This window comes from Rousettus aegyptiacus, unplaced genomic scaffold (assembly GCF_014176215.1).
Source record: "Rousettus aegyptiacus isolate mRouAeg1 unplaced genomic scaffold, mRouAeg1.p scaffold_m13_p_15, whole genome shotgun sequence".
Classification (NCBI taxonomy): domain Eukaryota; kingdom Metazoa; phylum Chordata; class Mammalia; order Chiroptera; family Pteropodidae; genus Rousettus; species Rousettus aegyptiacus.
Genome location: NW_023416290.1, coordinates 39,205,876 through 39,232,030, shown reverse-complemented (window position 1 = coordinate 39,232,030; position 26,155 = coordinate 39,205,876). Strand labels below are relative to the sequence as shown.

The window sequence follows — 26,155 nt, the reverse complement described above, 5'->3', positions numbered from 1 at the left end:
ACCTTTCTAACTCCAATACTCCACGTCCAGATCGTCCCCTGAGTCCCCTCACTCCTTTATTAGGTAGAACAAATTAATTCTGTCTCAGCTCTTTCCAACTTGCATAGCTACAATAAAAAAAAAAAAAAAAACTGACTTAGCAAGTGAGATATTCCCCAATCACCGGGAATTTTTCTCATCAGAAGGCAGGGGAATGTTTACGAAATGATTTTTATTTTCCACGCACCGTAGTGTCTTGGTCACTAACACCTACAGCACTGTCTCCAGCTCTTTGCTAAAGTCTTCCCACTGGATTTGGGAGTTCCCGACAAATATTTTACCTGTACTCATAAATTGCTAACAGTCACCAGATGATAGCCTTCATCTTCCTGTTTTTCTCTGTTAGCCCTCTGTGGGATTACAGCCAAGTGCCCTACTTTTTATACGTAGCTGCCATGACCATAGCCCTACTGATAGTCTTGGTCCCTAAAAGTGCCAGAGAGGGCTATAGAATGTGGTGCCCTATGAATATATTCATAGAATATGTGCTAAACAACATTGTGTTCAGTATGAGAGGAAGGAGAATGCTTCCCCACCCCTTTGGCCCTTGTAGGGTGTCATATGAATACCAGGGGAGAACCTGATGTACTTTTGAGAAGTAAATTTTATTTTATTTTATATTGTCTAATTTATTTTAGAACATGGGTGATAACCAAGATCTATAACAGGTGATATGGTGGAATATTAAACATTCACAATGGACCCAAAGTATAACTATATAGTCATTGGATATTGGTTAGCAGATGGGACAACCATACTGGTGTATCCTAGCTCGCTATTATCTCTGTTTTAGAAGGTTATAACATGAATCCATGAAGGCTGTGGGGAGAAGGAGAAGGAGAAGGAGAAGGAGGAGAGCAGTCTTAGTTATAGAAGTCATGTCTTTCCTGTTCTCTGAATTTCAGAAGTGTTTTCTTTCTGCTTCCTAATACTGAGATATTATTGGAGGCACTAGAGCTCAGTCGGTTACGATTGTGAGCCCCAGAATTAAATGGATTGAGGATTGAATTCTTACTCTGACACTTCACTTAAGATATTAGGCAATTAACTTGTGTGTGCTGCAATTTTCTGATCTGCATAATTATGGGGGTACTATAACTATTAAATGAGAAAATTATTCGTTAAGGGCTAAAAAATGTTTTGCATTATTTTGTACCATGTTCTTTTATCTGACTCATTCTTTAGAATAAGTTTGGCTTCATCCCGATTCTAGGCAGACTCACCCCAATATTACGATTGTTGTGGCCAGTCATGCTGTTGTCAGGTACTAAGTAGCTCATTCACTGATTCATTTATTTTTTCATTCCTTCAACCAAAGTGCATAGTAAGCGCTGGGAATCAATGATTAAAGAGGGAAGATCACTTTATGAACTCACAGCTGAATGGGGAGACCAAAAAAGAAATTCTTAGAAAGCAGTGTGAGAAATGCCATTATGGAGATACAGAGAGAAAGTTATTGAAATACATCAGAGAGTCACTTATCGAGCCTGGAGAATGCCTCACAAAGGAAGTGACAGAGACTGGGTTTTAGGTTAGATTTGAGGCCATTAAGTTTCTACAGGAATGCTGTTCCCCATCCTACTGGAAATTTCTGAATGAACCTAATGTTTAGTAAGGCTATTATAAATATGCGATTAGAATCCTAAAGCACACACGCCCTTATTCTAGAGCTCTGATAATGCAAATAAAATACAAAGATACACAGCTTTCAAGATCTAGCTCTCTAAGTATACAATTGAATAGAATTATTTAGTTCTTTAGAACATGTTTTTGAACCTTTTTTGGAAGTATGGTAGAGGAATTTTTTTTAAAAACATGATATAGACTCTATACTACTTTCTAAATTCTAAAGTCTACTAAACTAAACCATTTCTGAACAATCACCAACAATAATAACAGTATTGCTGTTGGGAGGTTCAAGTCCTTGAAAACATGGTTTTTGGCATGTCATTAGGATCTTCAAACACACCCAGTGTCTCTGCAGCTAAACTCCCAAACACATGGGTTCATTCTGTACATCCCTGTGTTTTCCAGTTGCTTAAGATTAATCTTAAGATTTTCTTTTCCAGATTGACATTAGTATTTCCAGTGCGATGGATATTTTTTTATTTGCTGGTGTTTTTGTTTATCTGGAAAAGAAATAAACAAGTTTCTATCTCTTTCTCTCACTATCTCTGTCCCTTCCCCCACTTTTTACTAGTATTCCAGGCTTCCAGTTCTTAGATGTCTACTTTCCCCTCAGGAATTTTGCATTCCTTCTTTTCATTTGTTCAGATTTGAGAAGTTTACACGAGTGAGCATACGTAGGCACACACCCACGAACAGATTTTTTACAATCTTGGCTGTTAAAAAATGCAGGAGCACTTTAATAGAACCCTCACTGTTCACCCGTGTGTCTTCTGCGGATTTTTGGCTGTATTTAGTTCTTAACGAAGCCCTCATAGGTGTTGGTTTTGGACTTTCTCCTTTCCAATGATAATTGTCAAAGCAAGCAATGGTGGAAAATGCTGTTAGACAATCTGTGCTTGACCAGTCCACTTCATCCCTGCAGGTCCTTAAAAACTAGATCATATGGATTACTTGTCACTTTTTGTTTGTTTGTTTATTCTTTTGGGTATGGAGAAAGGATTAAATCACATTTGTAGCATACATTGGCTTTTATTCAGTTCTTTTTCTTCTAACTACCATCCGTTAACCTGCTTTAGGAATGTGAATCAATGCAGCTTGAGCCTTTGGGAGGAAGGTCTGACTGGCTCGCAGGTCACAAGCATAGACTTGGAAGCAGCTGGCCAGAGTTCACACACTGGTACCACCACTTACCAGCTATGTGAGCCCTTTCCAGTTAGCCTTTCTGTGACTGTGTTCCCATCGATAAAATGGGGGTAAATATAATATCATGCCTTAAGTTTGTTGCATAATTAAATGAGATCATGTATAAGGAGGACTCAGCACAGACTTAGAGAATAGTAAGCTCTTAATAAATGTCATTATTATTACACGAGAGTGACATATCAGCCAACAGGGAGACATGCAATGTTAGAAGAAGACAACAAAGATGGTTCAAAGGTTTTTTACTATGTTTGGTATTACTTGCTTCCATATCTGTCAGATCAGAAATTTATTTTTTGGTGTGGAAAGGATTGATAAACCGCTGCCCAATTTATTTCGCCCAAGTAAATTACATTCTTTCTGGAGTTCGTTTTGCCCTCTCCTCTAACTTCTCCCTACATGCCAATCTCTAACCTCCACTGCCCTTCACCCACCACCCTGCCCTCCCTTGCCCCCCCTCCCCACCCCATTCCGGGACAGGAGAGTCAACATCTGTGGCTTCTGTTTTCACACCATGAGCGCAGTTGAGAAACTCCAGTCCCTGAAATCCCTCCCAGTTCTTGATGAAAGCCCCTGCTCATAATTCATGTTTTCTGCACACACTTAGTAAAGATCTCAGTGCTATAAACTTAATTCTATAATTATCACCTGTTTTTTATGTTTTACTGATCCCTTTGTTCAGATGTTTATGCCCTAGATTTGGGAATTCACCTTGTGATAATTTTTGTTTCTTAATAGAGCCACAGAGATTTCTCTCATAGGACCTTTTTCCTGGCCTATTGGTACACCTGATATATGTGTTTTTCTCAGATAGTTTTTCTATGTGGCCACAGGAGAATTTATGTGGAACTTTTATGCCAGTAGTAAAGACAGCCATAGCAACACCAAAAAGGTCCTTGTGAAATGTATGATTAGGATATACCACAGGAATTAATAATTCTCAGGCCACTGTTTTAAATTGTAACCACACTGTTTTTGTAAGGAAGTTGCTCAATTTCTATACACAGAATACACAGGGCTGCATTCTAATCAGGAACCAGTTTCATTTAAAATCCATATCTTAGAAGGTACGCAGATTATTCTACTTAATAATATGCACATGCCATATTCCTTTGAGTGAGAAGTTATGAAGCATTTTTGCTAATTTGACACTCCCTGATAATTTTCTCTACCTCCTAAACGTCTGAATGAATACCATGAAAGAATACCATCTCTAAAACCAGTTTTTAATATCTTTCTCTCCAGAGACAAGAATAAATTTTTTTAATTAGTAATGATACAGTTTTATCATTCACTATCAAAAATAATTTCACTGGACACTATTTTCTTCTTAGGGTTCCCCAATTAAACAGTAACTTTAAAAACACACTGCTAGTTTGCTAGATTTTAGTAGGTCAGCATGTACACTAAAAGTGTATTAAGGTGGACTTGCCGTATTTATTGATTTGCCATGACTCTTCTAAAGACTCCAGACAATTGTCTGCGTAAGGGGTCGGGAGGGCCATACATGATCGAGGTCATGCGCATCTAGCCAATTTGTAAGACGATCCTGCTGCTCTAAGCCATCAGCAATCCTTAGCATAGGGGCACCCTCATTCCTGTCAAGTCATCTTGTGAAAGGCTGCCTGCTTCCAGCTTGGCTTGGATGTGCAACCTTAATAAAACTCACTGAGGTCTGGGAGAAAATAGCAGATCTGCAGCAGATAGGGCAGAGGAAAGGGTCTAGAATATGTACACGCAGCTGACTCAGGCAGGCTCCATGCTGAACGGTTACACAGAGAGGAAACAATAAATCTCAGCTACTATGCAATAAATATCTCAAGTTTTAACTAAGGAAACTATCACTACAGTGAAATAAAAAATAACATTTTAGAACAAAGCTAACAAATGGCTAGTTTTCTGTGATTCTTCTTCAAAAGCTTTCTTTGAACGGGAAAAAGTCAAAGAAACAAGCAGTTTTACCTGAAATAAGAACTAGTTTAAAGGTCAGAAGAAAGGAACAAGTTTTGCTGAGAGGCACGGAAAGAGAGTGCTGGCAGTACAATGACAGTTTTCTTTTCCTTAGCTTTCCTCGCTGCCATTCTGACTCACGTAGGGTGCAGCAACCAGCGCCGAAGTCCAGAAAACGGTGGGAGAAGATATAACCGGATTCAGTATGGGCAATGTGCCTACACTTTCATTCTTCCAGAACACGACGGGAACTGTCGTGAGAGTACGACAGACCAGTACAACACAAACGCTCTGCAGAGAGATGCTCCACACGTGGAACCGGATTTCTCTTCCCAGAAACTTCAACATCTGGAGCATGTGCTGGAAAATTATACTCAGTGGCTGCAAAAAGTAAGTGATTGCTTTCGGTTTCTAATTGCATGGTGCCTTTTCCGTTTCTGCACTGTAGCTAACTTAGAGATCCTTAGGGGAGCATTTGTGTGTTTACCTTTGCTCCAGGGGGGCAGTGTTTGCAAATGCAAGAGGGCTCTCTCCCTGTGACCACGGGTGAGCCAAGGTTTTTAGGTTTGTGTTAACTTATGAAAGTGTGCCGGCATCCTATTTGTGTGCCAAGCAATGGCACATTTTATGAAATTTCTGTTTTTTTTTTCTTATTTAAAATTTAGCTTGAATTTCCTGATAGTCCAAACCCAACTTAAAAAAAAAAAAAGCATATACGTCTTGAGCACTTTGAGATACAAAAAAACAAAAAAAAGGAATAATAATGTAAATATGAATTTAAGATCCAATAGATTTTACACCAGGAAATTTTGTGCAGCCAGGATAGGAAATCATCGCCAAATACTTATTTTTCAACCTCTAGTAAAGTTAGCAGGAAATAAGAGTAAATGTAAAGTGTGATATGTAGTTGGAGAAGTTGTGTAAGTTTGTGAAGGAAGCAGAATTTTAGCAAGCAGCAGAAGAGTAGAGGACTGATTTCTGTCATATTTTCTTCTGTCCTTGAGAAAACCAAGAAGATAAATTTTAATGTGAGCTCATCAGGAAGAGGTTGTTCTCCCACTATGAAAGGAGAAAAGGAGCCATTAGTGGCCGTCCCCAAAGATGTGCACCTGCAGATTCCTCCCGAACACAACGCGTAGTCTTGGCTCTGTGCCTCTCGTGTCTCTTTTCTCAGGACGTTGTAGTTACAGACAGTGCCATGTGGGAGTCTACGTATCCAGATGAATGTTGATATTGGATATGCATTTAGTCCAAATTTATAGAAATCAAATTGAACATTTTATTCACTTATTTCTCCATAAACCACTTAATAGTTTTTGTTGAAAATATGCCTACAAAAATATGAAACGTTTCCTGCAGTTCATTCTATCTGTTCTCTGTTTAATTCCGTAACAGGTAAGCAGCAGATAACAAGCATATTCAATTATTGTCACTGGAAAGGCTGCAGATGTCCTTATTTGTGAAAAGCCTCCCCCCACCCCCTACCCCCCCCCCCCACCCCCTGGGGATCTTTTCGGAAAAATTCATTTGGTGCATATAGATAGGAATGTAACCCGTCCAGTATTCCTTAAGTTAGTTGGTTAACAGAGCAAACCTTTTAAGAAGATAAAAGATAGGGAAGGGACAAATTCTGTTTTTGTTCCTGTGTGGTCAGACTTAGAGGACTGCCAGCTGAATCATGCCGAGTAACAGTTATTCTGCTTTTGTCCGCTAGGGACTGAACTAAGATCACTGTTATTTTATTTGACAAGTTAACTGAAACTCAGTAGTTTTATAGTTTCCAAATCTGGAATTGTAGTTAATCTTTCTATTGTGTACTACAGTTTTAAAAAAGAAAAAAAAATCAATAGATATGTAGAAGAATAGAAAGCAAACAGAATTCTGCAGTCTTTTGATAATCGTAGCTTAAATTTCAGATGCAAATTACAGTAGCTATTTATAATAAAATATCTTTTTTTTTCCTTTGGCAAAACTTGTTTCCATAGTAAGCAAATAAATTTGGTTGAATTGCTTATTACTCTTCTCAATATACTGTTCATATAGTTTTTAATAAGACATCACTCATATTAAATTAGTCTGGATTCTTTGAGAGGGTAAGGAAAGAAATTTAGTCCCAAATTGTTTTGAATGAGCTATTCTATCAAAAATGTATTTTTTTTGCATAAAATATAGACTTAAAATGGTGATTCAAACACAGTAATGCATGTTTTATGTTGCTTTGCAATTATTCATTAGTGATAGGGTAAATACATGATTCTACTGGGCTTAAATCATGCACATATTTTATATGTTAATTTATTGTGTGAAATAAATTTGATTTTTGTTTACTTTATTCTTGGTCAATGATTATGGAATAGTCTTCAGATTATAGCCTAGCATAAGTATTAACATCCACCCTTGCTAGCATGAATTAAACTGAATGAATATATGCTGAAAATGTCCCTGTGGGTTTGAGTCAGAGCAGTTTGGCTTGACTATTGTCTGTTTAAATTTGCATATCTTTTGTCATTGTTAATGCAATTGGTTTGAGGATTAAGAAACCAAATAATTGCATTCAGCAGAGAACTTGCTAAAGACTCTCATAAGTTTCCCTAATTAGAGGCTTTCTTCACTTCAAGTTCTAAATTTCATGTAATGTATTTATTTTGATAATTCAAATGGAAATCTTTTTACTGTAACCATTTGATGTTCTTAATACTGGAATCTGTACTACTTCTATTTTGAGTCCAAGCAGTTGTGTCAGGATAAGAAGCAATGTACCACAGAAACGGAGGCTATCAGTGTAAGTGCAATTAATTCATCCATTTACTCAACAAAATAATTAATCAAAGCATGGTCATTATTATGCAGCTCATGGAATCACCATCAGGAAAGCTTCTGATGAAGAATGTGGGTTGTTAATGCTAGATGCAGCTAGATGATAATTTATGTTAATCTAGTACCTTTCTTGAAATTTGATAGACTGAATTCTTTTAAACATTCTTCACGAAACACTGGCTGTTGCTAAAAGTCACCTTATACGCTCTCAAATCTCATTCCTCAAATTTTCTGTTCTTGCAACTGAACAAGATGACAAGCAAGGTATGCAAGGGGGCAAAGGATGTATTGGTCACTGTAAGTGCTGGAACTGTTATGACACTGGTCTTTCGATGTGATGGATTTAATTCAAGGACATCAACTTTCTGTGGTAACAGTAACACCAATATGAGGTAGGTTGATAGCTTTATCCTCACTTGTCAGATGGGGAAGAATATAAGTAATATGCTCCAAAAAATTACAATTTTATTGAGTGAAACACCTGGGCTGTATGTCTAGGTTTGACTATTCTATCATATAGCTCTTTTCAGAATTATTAGCAAACCATATCAAATACCTGAGAGTGATCAGATCTCAGGAAAGTAACAAGTACAAATGGCCTTTGTGACTTTGCCACCTCCTTGTGGTTCCTTTCAACCTTTCTATGACAGAGAAATGTCTAATGTTTAATGTCTAGTCTGCATCTTTTACTTTTTTAGCTATTATTTTCTCTTTTTTATATTCTAAGAGTTCACAAATATGTAAATTTAAAATATACGTTCTAGAATTTGAGGGAATGCTTAGAAAGTCTGTTTTGCCTTTGCCAAAGGATATCTTTTTTTTTTTTTTTTTGGCTGAAAGTATAAATAAATTGAGTCAAAAATAGAGAACAAGGGTCTATCTACTATATTTCACACTACCTAAAATTGTTGAATTGATAATTATGATTGTAGAAAATGTACTTATGGATTACCATCTAGAATATTTTAATACATGAAAAACTTTTACTGGAATGTTTGCCTGAATTTTTCTATTTGACAGTATTTTTTGACTTAACAACATCCTACACTTATATATTGTATTCTTTGCTTCAGAGCATGCTATTACCTGAAGCATATTGATGATGATCTTTTTAAAACTATATATTAACCTGTACTACTATCCACTAGAAAGTGACTTCCATGAAGCCAGTGACTTTGTGTGTTTGTCTACTGCCATATCCCCAGCTCTAGAGCAATATATGGTCCATAGTAGATAGACAATAAATGTCTGTTGAATAAACAAATAAATGCACTGCCTATGTATTAGTCTACAGTTTTCTGTGTACTGTTGACATGTTGTTTTGGACATACACCTACCTCCCTAAATAGATTGTAAGTTGTCATTTAGGCAAGGACTGTATCCTATCATCATTTTTGTTCTAATATTAAAGTGATAACTGGGGTTAGAGTAGTTGGTTATTAATTATTCAAATTGTATTTACCTAATAATCTAGGATCTCAAAAAACTATATAGTCACTCCTAATTTTGTCCTCTTACTTATTCTTTAAGAATCAGCTTTGTTGCCAGTTTCTCCAGGAAAGGTACCCATACTCCACACCCCTACCCCCGGCTGAGTTCTCCAGTTATCATAGTACAGTATCCTGCAGGTATCAGGTTAGCACTGCACTGCCATGCTGCGTGGCTGTTGTCATTTTTCGTAATTGTTTTAAGGCCTATATTTTTACTTCGACAATAGTTTCTTGAGTATAGTAAATATATCTTTATTCATTTTTATATCTCCAAAGATGTTTGTTAAATGTCTGAACAATATCTCTGTTACCATCATAATCTAAAAAAAAAACCCAAAAAACAAAAACATGTGCTAGAGCGTGTGATGCTGGGTATAAAATAATGCAAGTTAAGGGACCTTGTAACTGCTTTCAGACACTAAAGTTGATTGTTGATGCTCTGTTACATGAACGTCAGCTTTGGGTGGAAAGAGAATTTTGTACTTCCAAACAAGTAGGCAACAATTTGCTGCAAATAATAATAACATATATTTACATATAATATGTGCACATGTGAATCTAAGTAACTCAGACAGACTTGTCACCTGTGCATCATTTTGGTGGCTGCTGACTGTGCAATACTGAGCCAGAGAGGATGCCCTGTGTTTTATTTGGGGAGACTTCCTGAATGTGTGAAATGAGCGAACAGCTGATAAGTATGTGTTGAAAAAAATGTCACCAAACTTGAAGAAAATATACATGTATGATTTATGTGTAGAGATAGAAATAAAAGCAGTTGTCAAGAAAAGTTAGGAATAATTATTTTTAAAAATCTATTTGTAGAAATGGACCTAACTTCATTTAAAGAAAACCCCTGATTTTCAAGCCAAGTAGGAGCCCTTCAGCTAATATCCCTGAATTAACTTCTCAGCGAATAGTTAGGTTTTATTGTTTGCGTGTTATCAATTGGAATCAAAAGATCCAAGAGGGCATAAAAACCTTTCTGGTCCCCAGAAGTTGGGCAATTGAAACTGTAACAGCCTTTGGATTTCTCTGTAAGAAGGAGCGAGCCTCTCCCTGAACTGTCTCCATTGGCGGACCTCCAATTTTAGTACCATGGCAAGTAAGTTTTTTTCTATGGGCAATTGAAGCCCTTTCTTCCTCCTGATCATGCCATTTCACATTGAGCCTTCTTTTAGTTGCACTTACCTCATACGTAATTATGGGTTCAGTGTACTTTAAAGTGAATAAGAATGTGCCATTCTTTCCCTACAATCCCCCTATAGTTTTTCATTATGTAAGAATAAAATGTACATTTCTCACCATGAGGCCCTATATGATCTACTCCCACACCTCTCTCTGGATTCATCATTTACCACCTTTCCCACATCCCTGACACTCCAACAGCATTAGCCTTCTTGGTTTTTCTTCAACAAACTGGCTCATCCCTGTTTTAGGGACCTTACATGCTCATCATTTAGGTGGGGGAATTCTTCCCCCAGACCCTGGCATGGATGGCTCTTTCTCTTCATTAGATCTTTGCTTAGAAGTCATCTTCTCAGAAAGTCTATGTAAGTGCCATCACCTGCCACCTTCCCCCACTCTGATAAGCGACTTTCTGTCATATCATACTGTATTATTTCTTCATAGCGTTTACCAGCGTGTGACCTCGTATTGCTTATTGTTTCTCATGTTATTTATTCTGTCTTCCTCTGCTAAGAATGCAAATGCCACAAGAGTTCCTCATCTACCTTGTTCCCTGCAGTATACCTCGCTCCTTGAAAACTGTATGACATACAGTAGGACCTCAATAAATATTTGCAGAATTTATTCTCCTAGACCCAACACTCTATGAGGTAGAGATTGTGCCTGTCTTGTTCACGAGTTTTAATTATTTTATTTATTATTTTTGATATTAGATCTGCTTTTCTAGCGTAATGCCTGGAACATAGTTGGAAAGAGTGCTTTTTTTACTCAATAAAGAAATGAATGAATTCCAGGGGCAAATTCAGACTATAATCAAATATATGTATGAAAATGAGACACAACTATGTATCATACATTACCCTGATAACTGTGTAATAGGAGAAAGCTTCATTTATCTTCTGAGTTTTCATACTCTGTATCAAAGGTTAGCAAACTATGGCCCTTGGTCCAAATCCTGCCAGCCACCCGTGTTTGTAAATACATTTTTATTGGACTATGGCCACAAATGCATAGATAATACATAATGCATAATGTATTATCTATGCATTTGTAAATAAAGTTTATTGAAACAGAGCCACACCCATTTGCATATATCTATTTATATAGATAGAGATAGAGATAGATATATTGTCTATGGCTGTTTTTCTCCTACAAAGGCAGAGTGGAGGAGTTGAAACAGAGACCAAATGATCCATGGAGACTAAAATTTAAAATCCAGCCCTTTATAGAAAAAGTTTGCTGGCCCCTGTTCTATATCACAAAAGGTACATGGTATTAGTATAGGGACTATTGCAAGGTATATTGTGAGGTTCGTTGTGTGGGAAAAGAAGATTGCCCTCCAGGAGGCCAAGTAATCTTCAGTTCCGTGCCAGTTGGCAGAGAGCCGGACTAAGTCATTTCTTGGCTTGGTATCGAGACAAGCTGTGAGGTGACATTTTAGAGTTGTACAGACAGAAAATTTCATGTCTTTTCTTTCCTCTGCCCACAATCATGTGAACACAGAAATATTCCAAAAGCAGATACATGTTACAATGGGAAAGCACCTGGATAACAGGATAAATCAGCAGCCCCTGGATAAACACGGCTGAGTTCCAGGGTTCTCTGCTTTATGTGCCTGTCTCATCCTGTTGGCTGTGGCATCAGAGGAAATGCTGACAAAACATCTGTTTTCATAGAAATGGGACTTGAGCTCTGCCTCTTACATTTGGTCTACTTAGAAACCTTGTCCTCCCTCTGTCATTTGTTTTAGATATAAACATTACAAGTATTCCCACTTGTGTGAGGAGAGGGGCGGAGCAACAAGTGGGTTACTCAGCTACAAAATTATCAGCTCCTGCGCTATAATTTGCTAATTAAGGAGGTTGTGTTTTTATTCTGCCATAGCCTTGTGTCTGTGTGGAAACATTAACAGCCTTTTCTTGGGCCCTGTGTTCTTCTTTTCTTTTTTTAATACCACAAGTTATATTATGTCACTTGCTTAGATGCACAACCCTAATTACATTCTGAGTCAACCTTGCCTTTTGTTCCAGTAGAAGATTATCATTTGCTGTGAAGTTGGGAAGTTCCAAACCCCTTTTGGTCCTGGCCCCTTGGTCTGAAGGAGAACGGGCCCCTTAGTGTTTAAATCTCTTTACAAAATGTACAAAAGATATGCCCCCTCCCTTATCAAAGAGATTTCTAAAGAATGAAACACTCCATGGATTATCTTTTCTTTATATTTGGAGGCTCTGTACCTAAACACTCTAATTCTTACACAGAAATATTAGAAGTGAGAGATTTTCAGGCTTGTTCGGTCTTAGTTGCCCATCCAAATGATCTGATTTCTTCCCTCAAGAAAATGAAAAGGTAGTATTTAACAGAGAAAGTGATATAAATCATATAAAGCCAGGTGCAACCCTACTGGTAGCTGATAATTTTTTGGGGCATATGTAGATCTTTTTTTTTTTTTTTTTTTTTTTGGCAGTAGGTATTAGAGAATATAGAATAAAAATAAATGATAAATGTTATTTATTTACATATACTATACAACTGTACAGGTCAATTATTATAGGTCTACATTGTCATGTATTTTCCAAGTTTCTGTTGAACTATTGTAGGAGCATGCAAATTAGCATGAGCATTAAATCTCTAAAGCAAATCAGTAGCCAAAATATGAATAAAATGTAAGTGAAACATGAATATCTTGAATCATTAACAATATATACCTGTAAGCCACCAAACTCACTGGCATCAAATAGGTAAACATACTATACATTACTGTGGAATGGCTGATGATAGTTTTGGATGGTAGCATTTTTGTTGTTGTTGTTGTTTTTGTTTTTTGTTTTTTTTTCTATGCCTACAGCACCTGTTCTTCCTAGAGCTCCCATCCAAGTACTAACCAGGCCTGACCCTGCTTAGCTTCCAAGATCAGACAATGGGCTTGTTCAGGGTGGCATGGCCATACACCATGGACTATGGCTCCACTGGGTCACAAACCCAGGACCTTCTGCATGTAAAGCAGATGTGTTAACTGCTACACTATGGAACCACATCCTGGATGGCGGTGTATTTTAAAGTTTAGTGATATGTATAGTTTAACTCATTAGGAAGTTGTACACTTTATAGATAGTCTCTATTTTGTTTATGAAAGATGAATGAGTTTAATAATAATACTAGACCCTAAAGATCATTAGAGGTTTTCTATTTCAAGAGAACAAATAAATATTTTAAAATTCCAAATTACATTTCACTTCTAAACTTTTAAAGATAGTGCTAATGTTTTATAAAACATTTTAACACTGTTCTTGTCTTCAGTCTTCATGATGCACAGATGTCTAAAGTCTAGTGGGTATTTGCTGTAGCTCAAGATTTGCTCCATCCAGCAGATCTGGCCTCCATGTTAGCTCAAATTGCACAGATATAAGAAGTGAGAATTATATTCTTATTACTAACATCAGCAGTCTTTTCTTTATTTTCTAATTTTACTCAGTTCTTAAATAACAAGAACAAAGGTACAATAAACAGTTGTTTTTATATTTATTAAATAAATGAATGCTTTTTTGAATAATTGAATATTTATAACATAAAAATGTTAATAAAACAGTGAAGATTTAATATATTTGAACAAACGAACTAATGAATTCAAAATATTTCTTAGCAAAGGAACCCTATTATTAAGTAGATCATTAGGCAGAAGCTTAATCTGTAATCTAGATGTAAGTGGAGAGGCTGGAGAAGTGGATGAGGCCCTGCTGTGACCATCTTCCTCAACCTCTCTCCCAGAGGCATTCTCCAGGGACCCTACATGCTCAAAGGAATTTAATTTCAAAATGGTTGCAATAAAACTTTCAAATAATCAAATACTAGATAGGCAAAGCTACTAAAACCAGTCTACTGACAGGCAGGAAGAAACATAACACTTGATAGTTTGAATATTTGTTGGCAAGCCGATGTCAGAAAGTTCATCTGCCATATGCAAAGCAGTTTAAGAATATTAATGTGTAAATTACCAAAAATACAGGTGGTAGATGCTTAAATATGTTGAAGCCCATCCATATTTAATATGACCTAAATGTTAAGATAACAGACTCTTGGATAATTAGTGGCAAATTGTATAATAACTGTATTCTAAACTATCCAATTGCATGATAGTTTATACTTCTCTATTGCAAATTTAGGAAGATGAATTACATTGATTAGCTAAAATCTGAAGCTATAATATTCACTTAGAACAGAATTCATTGTTAAGGATAGTGAAAGGAAATCTGAATTTTAAGTAGGTATTTTGATATTTTAAATATTTTCTGGCTGAAAACTTCATTTTCAGAAATTTCAAAGATTCTAGTTTGATCTACTTAGCTAATCTTTGTTTTTGCTTTTAGTGTTTGACACTTGCCTAGAATAGGAATCTCAGAGTTGCCATTTTCTTGTTAATATATGCTGATTACTCAGTATTTTTTAAGATGCTACTCTGGACTATGGAGGTTACTTTAGTTAAGACTGGATAAAATGATCCTTGAATCTACTTTCCCAGGCACGCCTAAGCTGCAACATATCACAATATGCTGAATGAGGGCAAACATGGGAAGGCAGCCTTCCATCCTATTAGCTCTGCGGGGTTATTTCTCTTTCTTTGGGAGGTGAGTAACGAACGACAATTGATATACTGATGGAGTGAAGACTCCAAAGTCAGGCCTTATATGAATTTCTTCTTAATGTTCTTATTATTCTAAAAATGAAAGTTCTAATATTTTTTCCTGGCATCTCAGTGGCCTGCTTTTTTCAAATGCCAATTTGCTCATTTTGCATTTGGGGACTTTTGGGACTTGAAAACCAGAAAAGAGAGGTGACGAGGCAGTCCTCAGAGATGGAAAAACAAAAGGACTCGTTGGACTCTATTCCTGGGCCTGTCTCTCCTCTTCATTCCTCTTCTCTCCTTTGGCATTATCTTCAGTAAAGTCCTATGCGATCCTCCTTATAATAGCCATACAGTGGACGTGCTAGAAAGAGGATGGACAAGAGGGAAGGCAAATGAATAGGGAGACCAGTGACTATCCCTTCATGGGAAGCTGAGGGACAGAGTGAGGGGTCGTGTTGGCAGGACTGCTCCGTGGGAGATGGCAGTGGGTTCTGTCATGGGACGTTAGAATACAGGCGCAAGTCACAGAGCTAAACACCTGTCATCAACAAAGGACAGACGGTGAGCCAGTTATTTAATCAAATATGTACTGCAGACAAGGTGGTCTGCTAGGTGCTGGGAGGTAGTAATGGATCCACTTACAGCCTCTGTTTTTGAGAAACCTAAACCCACCAAAATAGATAGGCATGAAAGCAAACGCATTGTTTGCGTCCACTATTTCCTAGTAGAAGTTTAAAGACAGTGCTTAACAGTGACAAAGTGTGTTGTACCTAGAGCCAGACTACCTGGACTGGAATCTTGACAGTACCACTTTCCTGCTGCATGACCTTGGGCAACTTCCTTAACTTCTCTGTCTTTCATTTTTATTACCAGTAAAATCAATGTAGTCATGGTACTTTCATCATAGGGTGACTGTTAAGAGTAAGCATAATTCACATGAATTACTTTGCAGAAATTCTATCACATAATGAATGTTAAGTAAATATTAGATATTCCTTGGGGTAGTTCTGGATTACGGTAATAGTTAAATATTGAGTACTTTTACTAACTATTAGACCCTTTGAAAGAACTTTACATGTATTAACTTATTAAATACCTTCAAAAGTCAATACGAGGTAGATAGTAGCATGTTTTTCCACATGGCAAATGAGGAAGCTGAAGCACCGAAAGAGGAAATAACTTGTCTAGTGTTACCCAGTGGCTAAGTAGCAGGGCCAGCACTCAGTCCCCGTCAGCCTGGTGACCTTGTGATCTGTGCTCTTAACCAAGTATGGGATTAACTACAGACACTTTTACTATGTCTCCTCTTGTCAATCTTCAAACTTTAATTCCATTTAAAATTTTTTTTCTGTAATACTCTTTGCATCTAAACCCTTAATTCTTTCATACTAAATGAGTTTCCCTTTCCTCAAGTTCTGTTTCAGACAGCCATTTGTCCCAATCCTGACTCTGAAGCTCCATGGTTAAATTGACTATGACTCATAGGCTATGCTGCTGATTGAAGCACAATAGCTCAATTCTCTCCGCCCTCCAACAGGTCTGCTAACACATAGAGGAATCCCACGTCTGTGGCTCCCCTTCTTAGAAGCACCATCTCTTGAAGTTACGGGGCTTAATTGAATTTGACTATTTATTTGAAAACTTCTAAAAACACAAAGAAAGCCTTCCGATTGCTTTATACAGGGTGAAGCAGCCTATTCTAAATATCTTCTGTTCAATATAACGACCTCCCTCTTGGATTTGTCTGTGGGCAATCCTTCTTGGGAAAGCAAAAGCACATCCTGGAACTTAAAATATTATTTGCATGCACTTTCTTTTGTGGGTCATTTAGAGAGTTGTAAAAATGCGAAGAAAAGCCTTGTGTTCTCAGGCAATGACCTCTTATCTCATTTCCTATTTTATTTGTCATTGTCCCTATTAATTAAAATATTTCTGGTATTTTGATTCAAGGCCAAAACACTGCTACTTGCAGGCAGTTGTGATGGCGCTTCCTCCTCTTTTGTCCTGATCTCAGATGCCTGACCACTCAGATGCCTAGGTTTCGAGGGCTGCTGCCTTCATAGCTAAGTATCAACCATATGAGGTAGAAAGACTCCAGTCTACCCGAATGTCCTTCTGTCCTTTCTTCATGGAGTGCCAATGAAGAGAGAGGACAAAACAGGATGGGGACAAAATAGAATTGAGACATGCTTTCATTCACCTTTGCATAGTGGGACAAATTAAACACATTAAAAGGGGTGGAGGGTGAAGACTCAACATGTATCTACTCACTTGACCTGAGTTTTCCATAGAATGCTGAGGATCAGCAGCATGTGGCACTTCATTCAGTGTTGTGGGTGGCCAACAGATCATGATAGGATATATACATGCTGTAGTGCTCACACCATTTGGTGGCAACGTTTTGGTTGATGAAGTGGACTAAAGCATTCTGGTGCTAGTGCTGAATAACGAGGACCTTTTCCCAATTTACAAGAAATTATTAAGGAGTTAAGGAGTATAGCTTTTTCAGTCTTAAGGGTTTCTTTCTTTAGCCTCTCCATATTGTTCATCTTTCATCTATTGTCTCTGATACTTTCCATTTTCCTATCAAGAGTTTGCTGTCAAAATAGCAAATATATATGAATAGATCTGAGAAGTTACCTTCCATACTTAGTTGTCTAGTTTGTACTTTATGTGGAAACATGATTATGGTGTGATTTATCTCATCTATATAATATAATCATAATTCCTGACAATGAAATTTCTATTGCCTGTGTATGGTATAAGTCAACTTATCTGTAAAGATGGAAATGGATATCGGCTGTTCTGTCATCAAAGTATGAAAATGAAAGGTGTTTAGTAACAAATAAGGTATTAATAAGTTTGCCTTCTTTAAGCAGTATCATCATGCTAACATACATTTTTATAAATATCTATTTAAAGATTAAAAACCGAGGACCAATAAAGTCAAATGATTTTTAAAAGGTTACATATTTACTCTGAGACGTATGTAGAATTTGAACCCAGGCATTCTGAGTTGTTAAATATAAGGCTCTTAATTTTTCATGTTTCTTTCACGAATTAAAACACATTTTTGTTGAAGAGTGGGGAAGGGGTTTAGAATAATTTTTCATACATATATAAAAGTTACTGTAAGAAAGATACTGTTCTTAGGACAACTTCTAGCATCATTCCTGACTGGATATAAATTTTATTTGAACTTAAAAATACATCAGAGGCAAATAATTAATTGTTGTTTTTCCTTTTTTTTTTTTTTTTTTCAAATAAGTGAGTTGCTTACACAAACTGCCCCAGTTGAGGTTACCCTGATAAGAACACACAAATAAAGATAGTATTTTAAACTAGTTTATGTGCATTTTTGCTCATAAACCCTACATTATAGTGCTAGGTTATATATTTTTTAAAGACCAAATGGTGATAAAAAATAGTCAGTAGAGGAGATTGTTTAATATTTTAACATTAGTGAATTAGGGTCCTGCTTGTAGTGTTGTGAGAAAATGACCATATGCCATGTGTATTTTTACTTTATTTCATTTTAGTTTCTCAGTATATTAAAGTAATAATTGATCCCAGCTTTATGCTTAGAAAAAAGAATAGAAAATCAATAAACACTTGTGAAAGTGAAATTATCATTATCTCTTACTGACTAAGTCAAGATAAAATAATGAACTAAAAAGACTTTGGTTCAAATAAATGATTAAAGTTAACAATAGAAATGGAAATCCCACACTCAACCCTCGGCAAAGATCTTAACCGAGAATTGAGTATATATAGTGGCTTCATGTCATAGTGAAAGGAAAATTCCTTTATTTTGTGACCATTATGTTTCATATGGGACAAAAGCTTACATACTTTGAGTTCACAAATCAAACTTTTGCAGTTTGAAGGGGAAAAGGTCACTATGGAAATGAATTATCCTGAGCATAAAATAGCTCTCTGTGTTATTCTACTATATTGAAACATCTTCCGCTGGATCTAATTTTGAAAGTCATGACCAAAATATATATCATAGACAACTAAAAAGTTCAAATAAATTCTATAAGCATATTTTAAAATTGCTTGTGTTTCAGATAATTAACCAAATATTTTGAGAATTTCTCTTCTGTTCAAATGAAAAATATCCCCTGTGGAAAATGAGATTAATGTGTGCTTGGTCCTTCTCTAATTGCTGGGCAATTGAAAAATTAATGGCAAGGAGGTGATTTTCTATCAGGAAGACACACCAGTTTTACTTGTCCAGAATCTTTGAGGGAAGGAGTACTTTACAAATTATATATAGTTTGTATATTTAGTATCAAAAAAAAAAAAATCCTTACCATGTTTGGGTACTAAAACTATGCAAAGAAAATGCAAATTTTTAAAAAATTTAACAGGGTAGAAAGAATATAAGTTAAATAGAAAACAAGACTAGAGGGTAATTGTTATTGGTATTTTCCAAAAATTGTTATAATAGCAAAATATGTCATAAATAGTATTATGTCTTATATACTATCTTCCCATGAAAAATTCCCTTCTCTTTGAATCTGTCTGGGTCATAAAAGGCGATTCAGTTTCCAACTTGTTCATTGCAATACTCATGATCGTAGTCCTGACCTGCCATATCACAAGTCCATCTATCTTGAGGCCACCATGTTTTAAGGAAGTCAAGCCACATAGAGAGGCCATGTTTAGGTTGTCTGGTCAGTAGTCCCCGTCATGAGTCATTCTAGCTCAGGCTGTACTCATGTGAGTGAATGAGTCTTCAGATGATTCCAGCCCCACTACTCATTTCCCTACATCCAGAAATAAAGTCCCAGATAGCATGGAGTAGAAACAACCTACCCCCACTGTACCTCATCTGAAATCCTGATTCATAAAGTTCTTGAGCGTAATGAGTGCAAAGGAATGGCTGTAACAAGCTACGAAATTTGGGTGTGGTATATTAATGCAACGACAGTGCTTGGAACAGTAACCATGTACTTAAGCACAGATGCAGGCCTGCCTGTGGTACAGTAATCTCTGAAGAGTAATACATTAGACGTGAGCCCTGACTTCCAGGAGCTAGCATATTCCAGTAAGCCTCATGACGTGGGTAGAATGTCGTAAGTGCTGGGATTTTTAGCCAATACATTCACTCCCTTTATTACCTACTCCACTCTTATAAGTTAACCATTTCAGTTTCCCATAAATTAAAAATCAATAAATATAACTCAAAGACTGCATATATCTTTGTTCTCCTTTGAGTAAAATAGTTATTAGTAAGGATTTTTCTGCCTTCAAAATAGTATTAGTATAAATCCTCTGAGACTTCCTGAACTCCAACTCGACCAGAAGTCCATAATACCAAAATGATATACTGCATGGTTTATGTGAGTCTTAATGCTTACATTGTTGCAATATTTTTGATTATTTAAAAATGTAAAAATCTCAGTGAACTCAGATTTTTGAGAATCAAGGCATGAAACTATTTTATAACTATATACTACTTAACCTGTCATGTTTAGGCTGTAAGCTTAAATCCAGATGTTTCTGAAAGCTGTTGCTGAGTATGGCTGACTGATGGTCTCCCAAATGTAAAATGAGTTAGCAGCATCTGTTCAATTCCCAATAGTTTGGAATTCCTGCAATAAAAATCCATCCCAGATTCTCCCCTTCTTAACTGATGAGCATAGGATTTGGACTTGAATGAAGCAGGTATAGGAACGTTATTTAAATATATGAGGTACTTTGCTTATTACATTATATATTGGTTGAAACTTATTGGAAAACAACATAACAGTAAATACAAAAAAACATAACTATTTCTTTATACCCCTTGACTCAGAAATCCTACCTCTGGGAATTATTCCCAAGGATATAATTCAAAAGGAGGAAAAAGCAATACACATGAACATGTTCATTGTAGCTATCATAGCAGGAACATTGGAAACAGTAGATATCATTTATTTGGTATTTACTATGATAGTTTGAACACATGATATAGAGTCCTAAAAAAATTCTGAAAGATAAACAATATTATACACAGCTTTGACTGAGAAGCCCACATACAAGCTCCCACCATACAAAAGGGCAGAGCCTGCAAGTACTCCAACCTAGGATTGTCTGGCGAAAGTCCTTGTTTTCAGTGACACCATGGCTTTAGCTATTAAAAATCATATTTTGACAAGGGAAATGCCCACAAGATGTTGAGTGAACACGTTTATATACCTGAATAATAATAGCAATAAAAAATAATAGCTAATATTTTGAGCAGTTAGTGTATACCAAGTCTGGGACAAACTTTAATGGTGTTATTTTATCTGATCCTTGCAAATCTATACATAGATACTGTCATTGTCTTCATGTTAGAAAAGCTCTACATGTATGGCAGCCCCGACTTTGTGTGGTGATAGTGGGTAGTGGAGGGGTGGATGTGTATTTTAAGTATATGCAAAAAAACCATTGACGTGAAATACACCCAAAACATTCACAAGGTTCATTTTTAATGGTGGAATTGAAGAATATATTTTTCATTTTCTCTTTTATGTCTATAGTATTTATTGTACAATATGAGCATGTATCACTTTTATAATCAAAGTAATGTAAGCTTTTTTTTTTTTTTCAAAGAAAAATAGGTATATCTAGGCCAAGGCCAAATAGAAATAAGCAAAAATGAAGTGGAGATGATGGAAACATGACCATGTTAAAATTTCTATCGCTTTTCAAAATAACTGGTCTCAGAGCCAGGCAAATATAGAGAGGCCTATAGAAACAGTAACAGAATCTGTAAGTGAAGGAAATATAGAAGAAAAATTTTGGATCAAGGTCTTTCCTTTGGTAACGTCATATTTTATCACCTAAGCAGCTACCTTTTTTTAAAGAGCAGTTCTGAGCCCACTTTTTTCATGTGGTGGTGATTTATTCATTTTATACTAATTTTTATTTTTTACTTCTCTTGTTCCCTACTTTTATGGATAAGTTGATGTTGAGAGCTCTGAAAATGGTGAATTACAGACAGTAATTGGGTTGCGGTAGTCCATAATCTTCAGCTGATATTATTATTTTTATTCAAAGAAATATCTGTAAAGAATTTTGCTTAAGATTTACAGAAAGATAAGTTATAAAACAGAAGGTGAATGGGTGACCTAGGTTTGTAGGTCACAAAATCAGAATTAAATGCTCTAAGATTTGATGTAGCAGAGTGAGAAAGCATATGGGAGAGAAATTAAGGAAGTTATGATTATATGGCACATATATATGAAATTACTTTGCAAGGTCTTAACATCTATGCTGGTGCAAACTACATTGGCCAACCAGAGCTTTTCCAAAAGTCAAAACCTAATCTTGCCATTCTCCCTGTTAAACTGCATCAATGGCCCCAGGAAACCCTTAGAATCAAGTTCAAACTCCACATCTTAAACTGGCCCCTGCTCAACTATTTAGTCCCATTTCTCACATTTTCTCCATGGTTCATGCTCCAGCCATATCTAAATCCTAGCAGTTCCATTACAATATCATAATTTATTCCTCTTTTTTTAAGTTTGTGCATTCTATGCTCCAGCAAATTCCTTGCATCTCTTCTGCCCCATTCTCCATATAGTAATAAATCAATAGATGATTGGAGGGGTACATTAATCAGTAGGTGGGATACAAGTTCTGCAACTCACTCTGAGGCAGTGGGATTTGATAGAAAAGGTCACTAATAAGGCAATAGAAACTTACTGTCAAATTTTAAAGGATGTAGGCATAAACGGTAATAACAGTGAGAAATGGTCTTGGATTCTGCAGTTCATTATGAAATGGTGAATGACAGGAGCTGGGATGGTAGGGAGAGTCGCTTGCACAGCTCTGACAATTGCCTAAAGTAATAGGGTAATAAGGTGAAAAGAAGAGGAAAAGCAGCTAGAGAATTAGATTCCCCGTGAAATTCCAAGGGGAAAATTATAATAGAACTTATGTAAATAAAAATAAAACGAGTGTTCATCAAAGATAACACTGATGTTTTAGAGCTGGGGATATTATCCAAGTGTTTTACTCAGGTAATAAACACTGTGAAAACATGTAAAATTACGACTGGAAATGTTTCTCTGTTTGGCTCATATGTAGCTGTTAACTTCAAATGACTTTAAGAGTATTTTTCAATATTACATAAGATAAGCTTGACCCCATTCCCATCTTTTGAAATGAGAGTATAATCTTGAGGCTTTAAAAGAGCTTTAAAATTTCTTAGTTCAAATAGAAGTAGAGAGCTCTATTCCTTTGCGTACCCCATGCATTTACAGAATGTAGTACAGAACATGTTAGGGAATTGAGTCAGATTACTTTTTAAGTCTGGAGTTAATAAGCCTTATATCAAAGCTTCAAACCACTTAAAATACACATTTGCACTATCAGGCAAGATATAGACTGCTCTATTCTATTTGTGTTATATAGACAGCTTATATAAAAGAATGATTTGATTTTTTCAAGTCTCTTTGATCCTTGCAAATTAAGTGAATCTCATTGCAAAAAATAATTTTTCATGATTCCATTTTGAAAATAAAAGCATTAATCATTTCAGTGCAGAATTAGTTAAGTCCCAAGAGCTCTCTTTATTTAGAAATTAAGGTATAATAAGTGATATTTGCTGACCTATATGTCTCACATGGCATTTTCCCCCACTTTAAATGACCTGAGTTCAACCTTGTGTTTTGAATTGAGGCATTTTACATTTGTAAATATGTGCATCTTTTAATAATGACATGTGAAATGCTCCTTGGCATTTATCAACTAGATCATGCCAGATGATGCATTTTGTGACTTTGTATAGCACAGAGATAGTCCTGGTTAATATTAGAAATACACATGCCTGGTAGTCATGCACATTTCAGATAAAATGTTTGAGCAGAAATCTGACTTGGTAAAAACATGGAAATTCCGTGTTTGCTGAGCAAGAATAATGGTCTTGTAACATGGAACATGTGTATATTTAAGCAAATGCATATTTATGCCTAGAAATAAAATATGCTCAATGGGAAATTCACATCTTAAAAACACACACTCCTATTACATTCTCATGGCTCTATATAATAGAGTTTTATTCACTTAAACGACAACAACCCATAGAGAACTGGATACCTCAAACCAAGTGATTACTAGTTTAAGTGGTAGTAGAGATGGGGAAGCTGTTTATATTCTTTGTGATACAAAATAAATATAGCAAATTTAGAAATTTCCAATAAGGAAAATCTTCTCTTTATTTAAAATATATAAACCAGAATCTTTGACATGCTTTCTGCCTTTATTATATATGGGAAGGTGTTATTTTATAATATGTAATGCCTATATGTGTGTGTGTGTGCATATACATGTATATAGTTTAGCTTTCAGCATGTAAAGGATTGTGAGTGTGAACTGGACAGGCTACTTTACCTCTCTGAGCTTCAAATTTCTGCATCTATGAAATGAGAATAATAATGCCTTCCTCATAAGGTTGTTATAGTGATTAATGAGATAAGATTAACTAAGTGCCTCATATCAAAGTCTGGTACATAGTATATGTTTAACAAATTACAACTGCATTTAAACATTTTAAACATTTTCTTTATAAATGGTGCCCAACAAGGTTAAGTGGTTTTATTAGGCCTACATGGCTTGTTAGTAATCATATAAGCATTGCTTTAAGATTTCCTTGTTCATATTCCAGTGAACAAATCTATTATGCAGAAGAATTTAAAATAATTTATACACATGCTCCACCTCCAAGGAGCATGTTAAGTGTGGGCTGCACCTAAAATCTTCTTTCCAATGAGTACAATATTGAAAGGAGAGAAAGAAGGTAACTTTACAGCATAGCAACCTGATGCAGACTACCTCAGCCAGGTGAAGAAAGTCAGCATCAACAGTGATAAGTCATGTCGGTAGTATGTCTGCTTATCAGAGTTATGAGGTAGCACAGAATGGCACCTTCTGTGATCTCCTCAAACCCCATAACCCCAGTCTAATCTTGACAAAAACATTAGAAAAATCTCAATTATATAGGGATATTCTATAGAATACCTGACAAGCACTCTTCAAAAATGTCAAGGTCATCACAAAAAGCAAGAGGAAACTAAGGAGACATGATGAGTAAATGTCATGCAGCATCCTGGATGGCATTCTGGGTCAAAAAAAGAATGTTAGGTAAAACTAAGGAAATCTGAAAAAGTATGGACTTTAGCTAATAAAATGCATAAATGAACAAATAAACAAACACAAAAAAAATCCCAGTGAAAATATGTTCTGCCTTGGATTTGATAGACATGTGTTATGAATGGATTTCTCTAGATGTGAAGAAGACATATCAGCTAATTCTGTCAATGAGCATCTGAGAAACAACTCTGCTGGGCAGAGTAATTTGAAAAGGAAAAGACCTGTAAAAGAATAGATTTTAACTTCTCAGATCTGAAGATTCTGTAAAAGCTTCATGAGATAGAGATAAGGATTTCCTACCAAGCATAAAATCCTGGAACACATCTTAATGTTTATGGGTGAAGTGATGGTTATATGAAGAAAATATTGTACTTTTGAAAAACAAAGTCCTACATAAGCATATAAAAATGAATTTACCAGACACTGAGAATGCATTAAGTGCAACCCGATATATTTTATTACCCCCCTACAATAATGCGAATGAAAAAAATTAGTATATTTGCTAATAGCAGGTACTTAACATAACATGACAGCTTCTATAATTGTCTTTCTTCCAGGCCCTTGAGGCTTCAGATTTATACCTTGAGTAAGAAAGCTTAAGATATACTTTTTCTTCCAAAAAGTATATTAATTTCCTTTGTCTATCATTAAAAGGCCTATGAGTTGTAATAGAATGAGAAATTAGAACTATATCATTTTATCAAAATACTGTAAAACAAAATATCTTCAAATTTTTAATATATTACATGAGATCTGTAAAGCAGTCTAGTTTGTGAATATAGACATGGTTTTGACCTCTCTGTTCTGTAACAGCTATAATGAGCATTATACAAATTGTATACAGATTATCTGTGAAATAATATCTGCTCATTTAGCTTACAGAAAGTGGTTAAAGGCACCTCTCAAGCCAGCCAGCAAAATCTGCGTAAGGTTATCCTTTGGTATGCCTCATGAAAAGGTATTTTTAAGATGTGGTATGGCATTATCCATGTTACCTGATGTCAAATCCCATTGCTTGGTAACTCAAGACAAACTCATGTGTTAGCTAGGAGTTTATGAAGTACAATTTGAAAACCTAGAAATCTGATTTGGCTTT

General features: G+C 35.9%; 1 protein-coding gene across 3 annotated transcripts in view; it reads left to right on the top strand.

Moving 5' to 3' along the window:
* The first annotated feature begins 4,466 nt into the window (after positions 1 to 4,466).
* The window catches only part of ANGPT1 (angiopoietin 1), a 226,682-nt gene continuing 204,993 nt past the window's right edge, over positions 4,467 to 26,155 (top strand). The window contains exon 1 of one of the 3 annotated variants that reach the window (XM_016147437.2): positions 4,467 to 5,208. In XM_016147437.2, the coding sequence (XP_016002923.1) occupies positions 4,912 to 5,208 (297 nt within the window). In that variant the 5' untranslated portion in view covers positions 4,467 to 4,911. The remainder of the gene's footprint in view (positions 5,209 to 26,155) is intronic. The other 2 variants (XM_016147438.2, XM_036232970.1) reach the window with 2 other exon arrangements.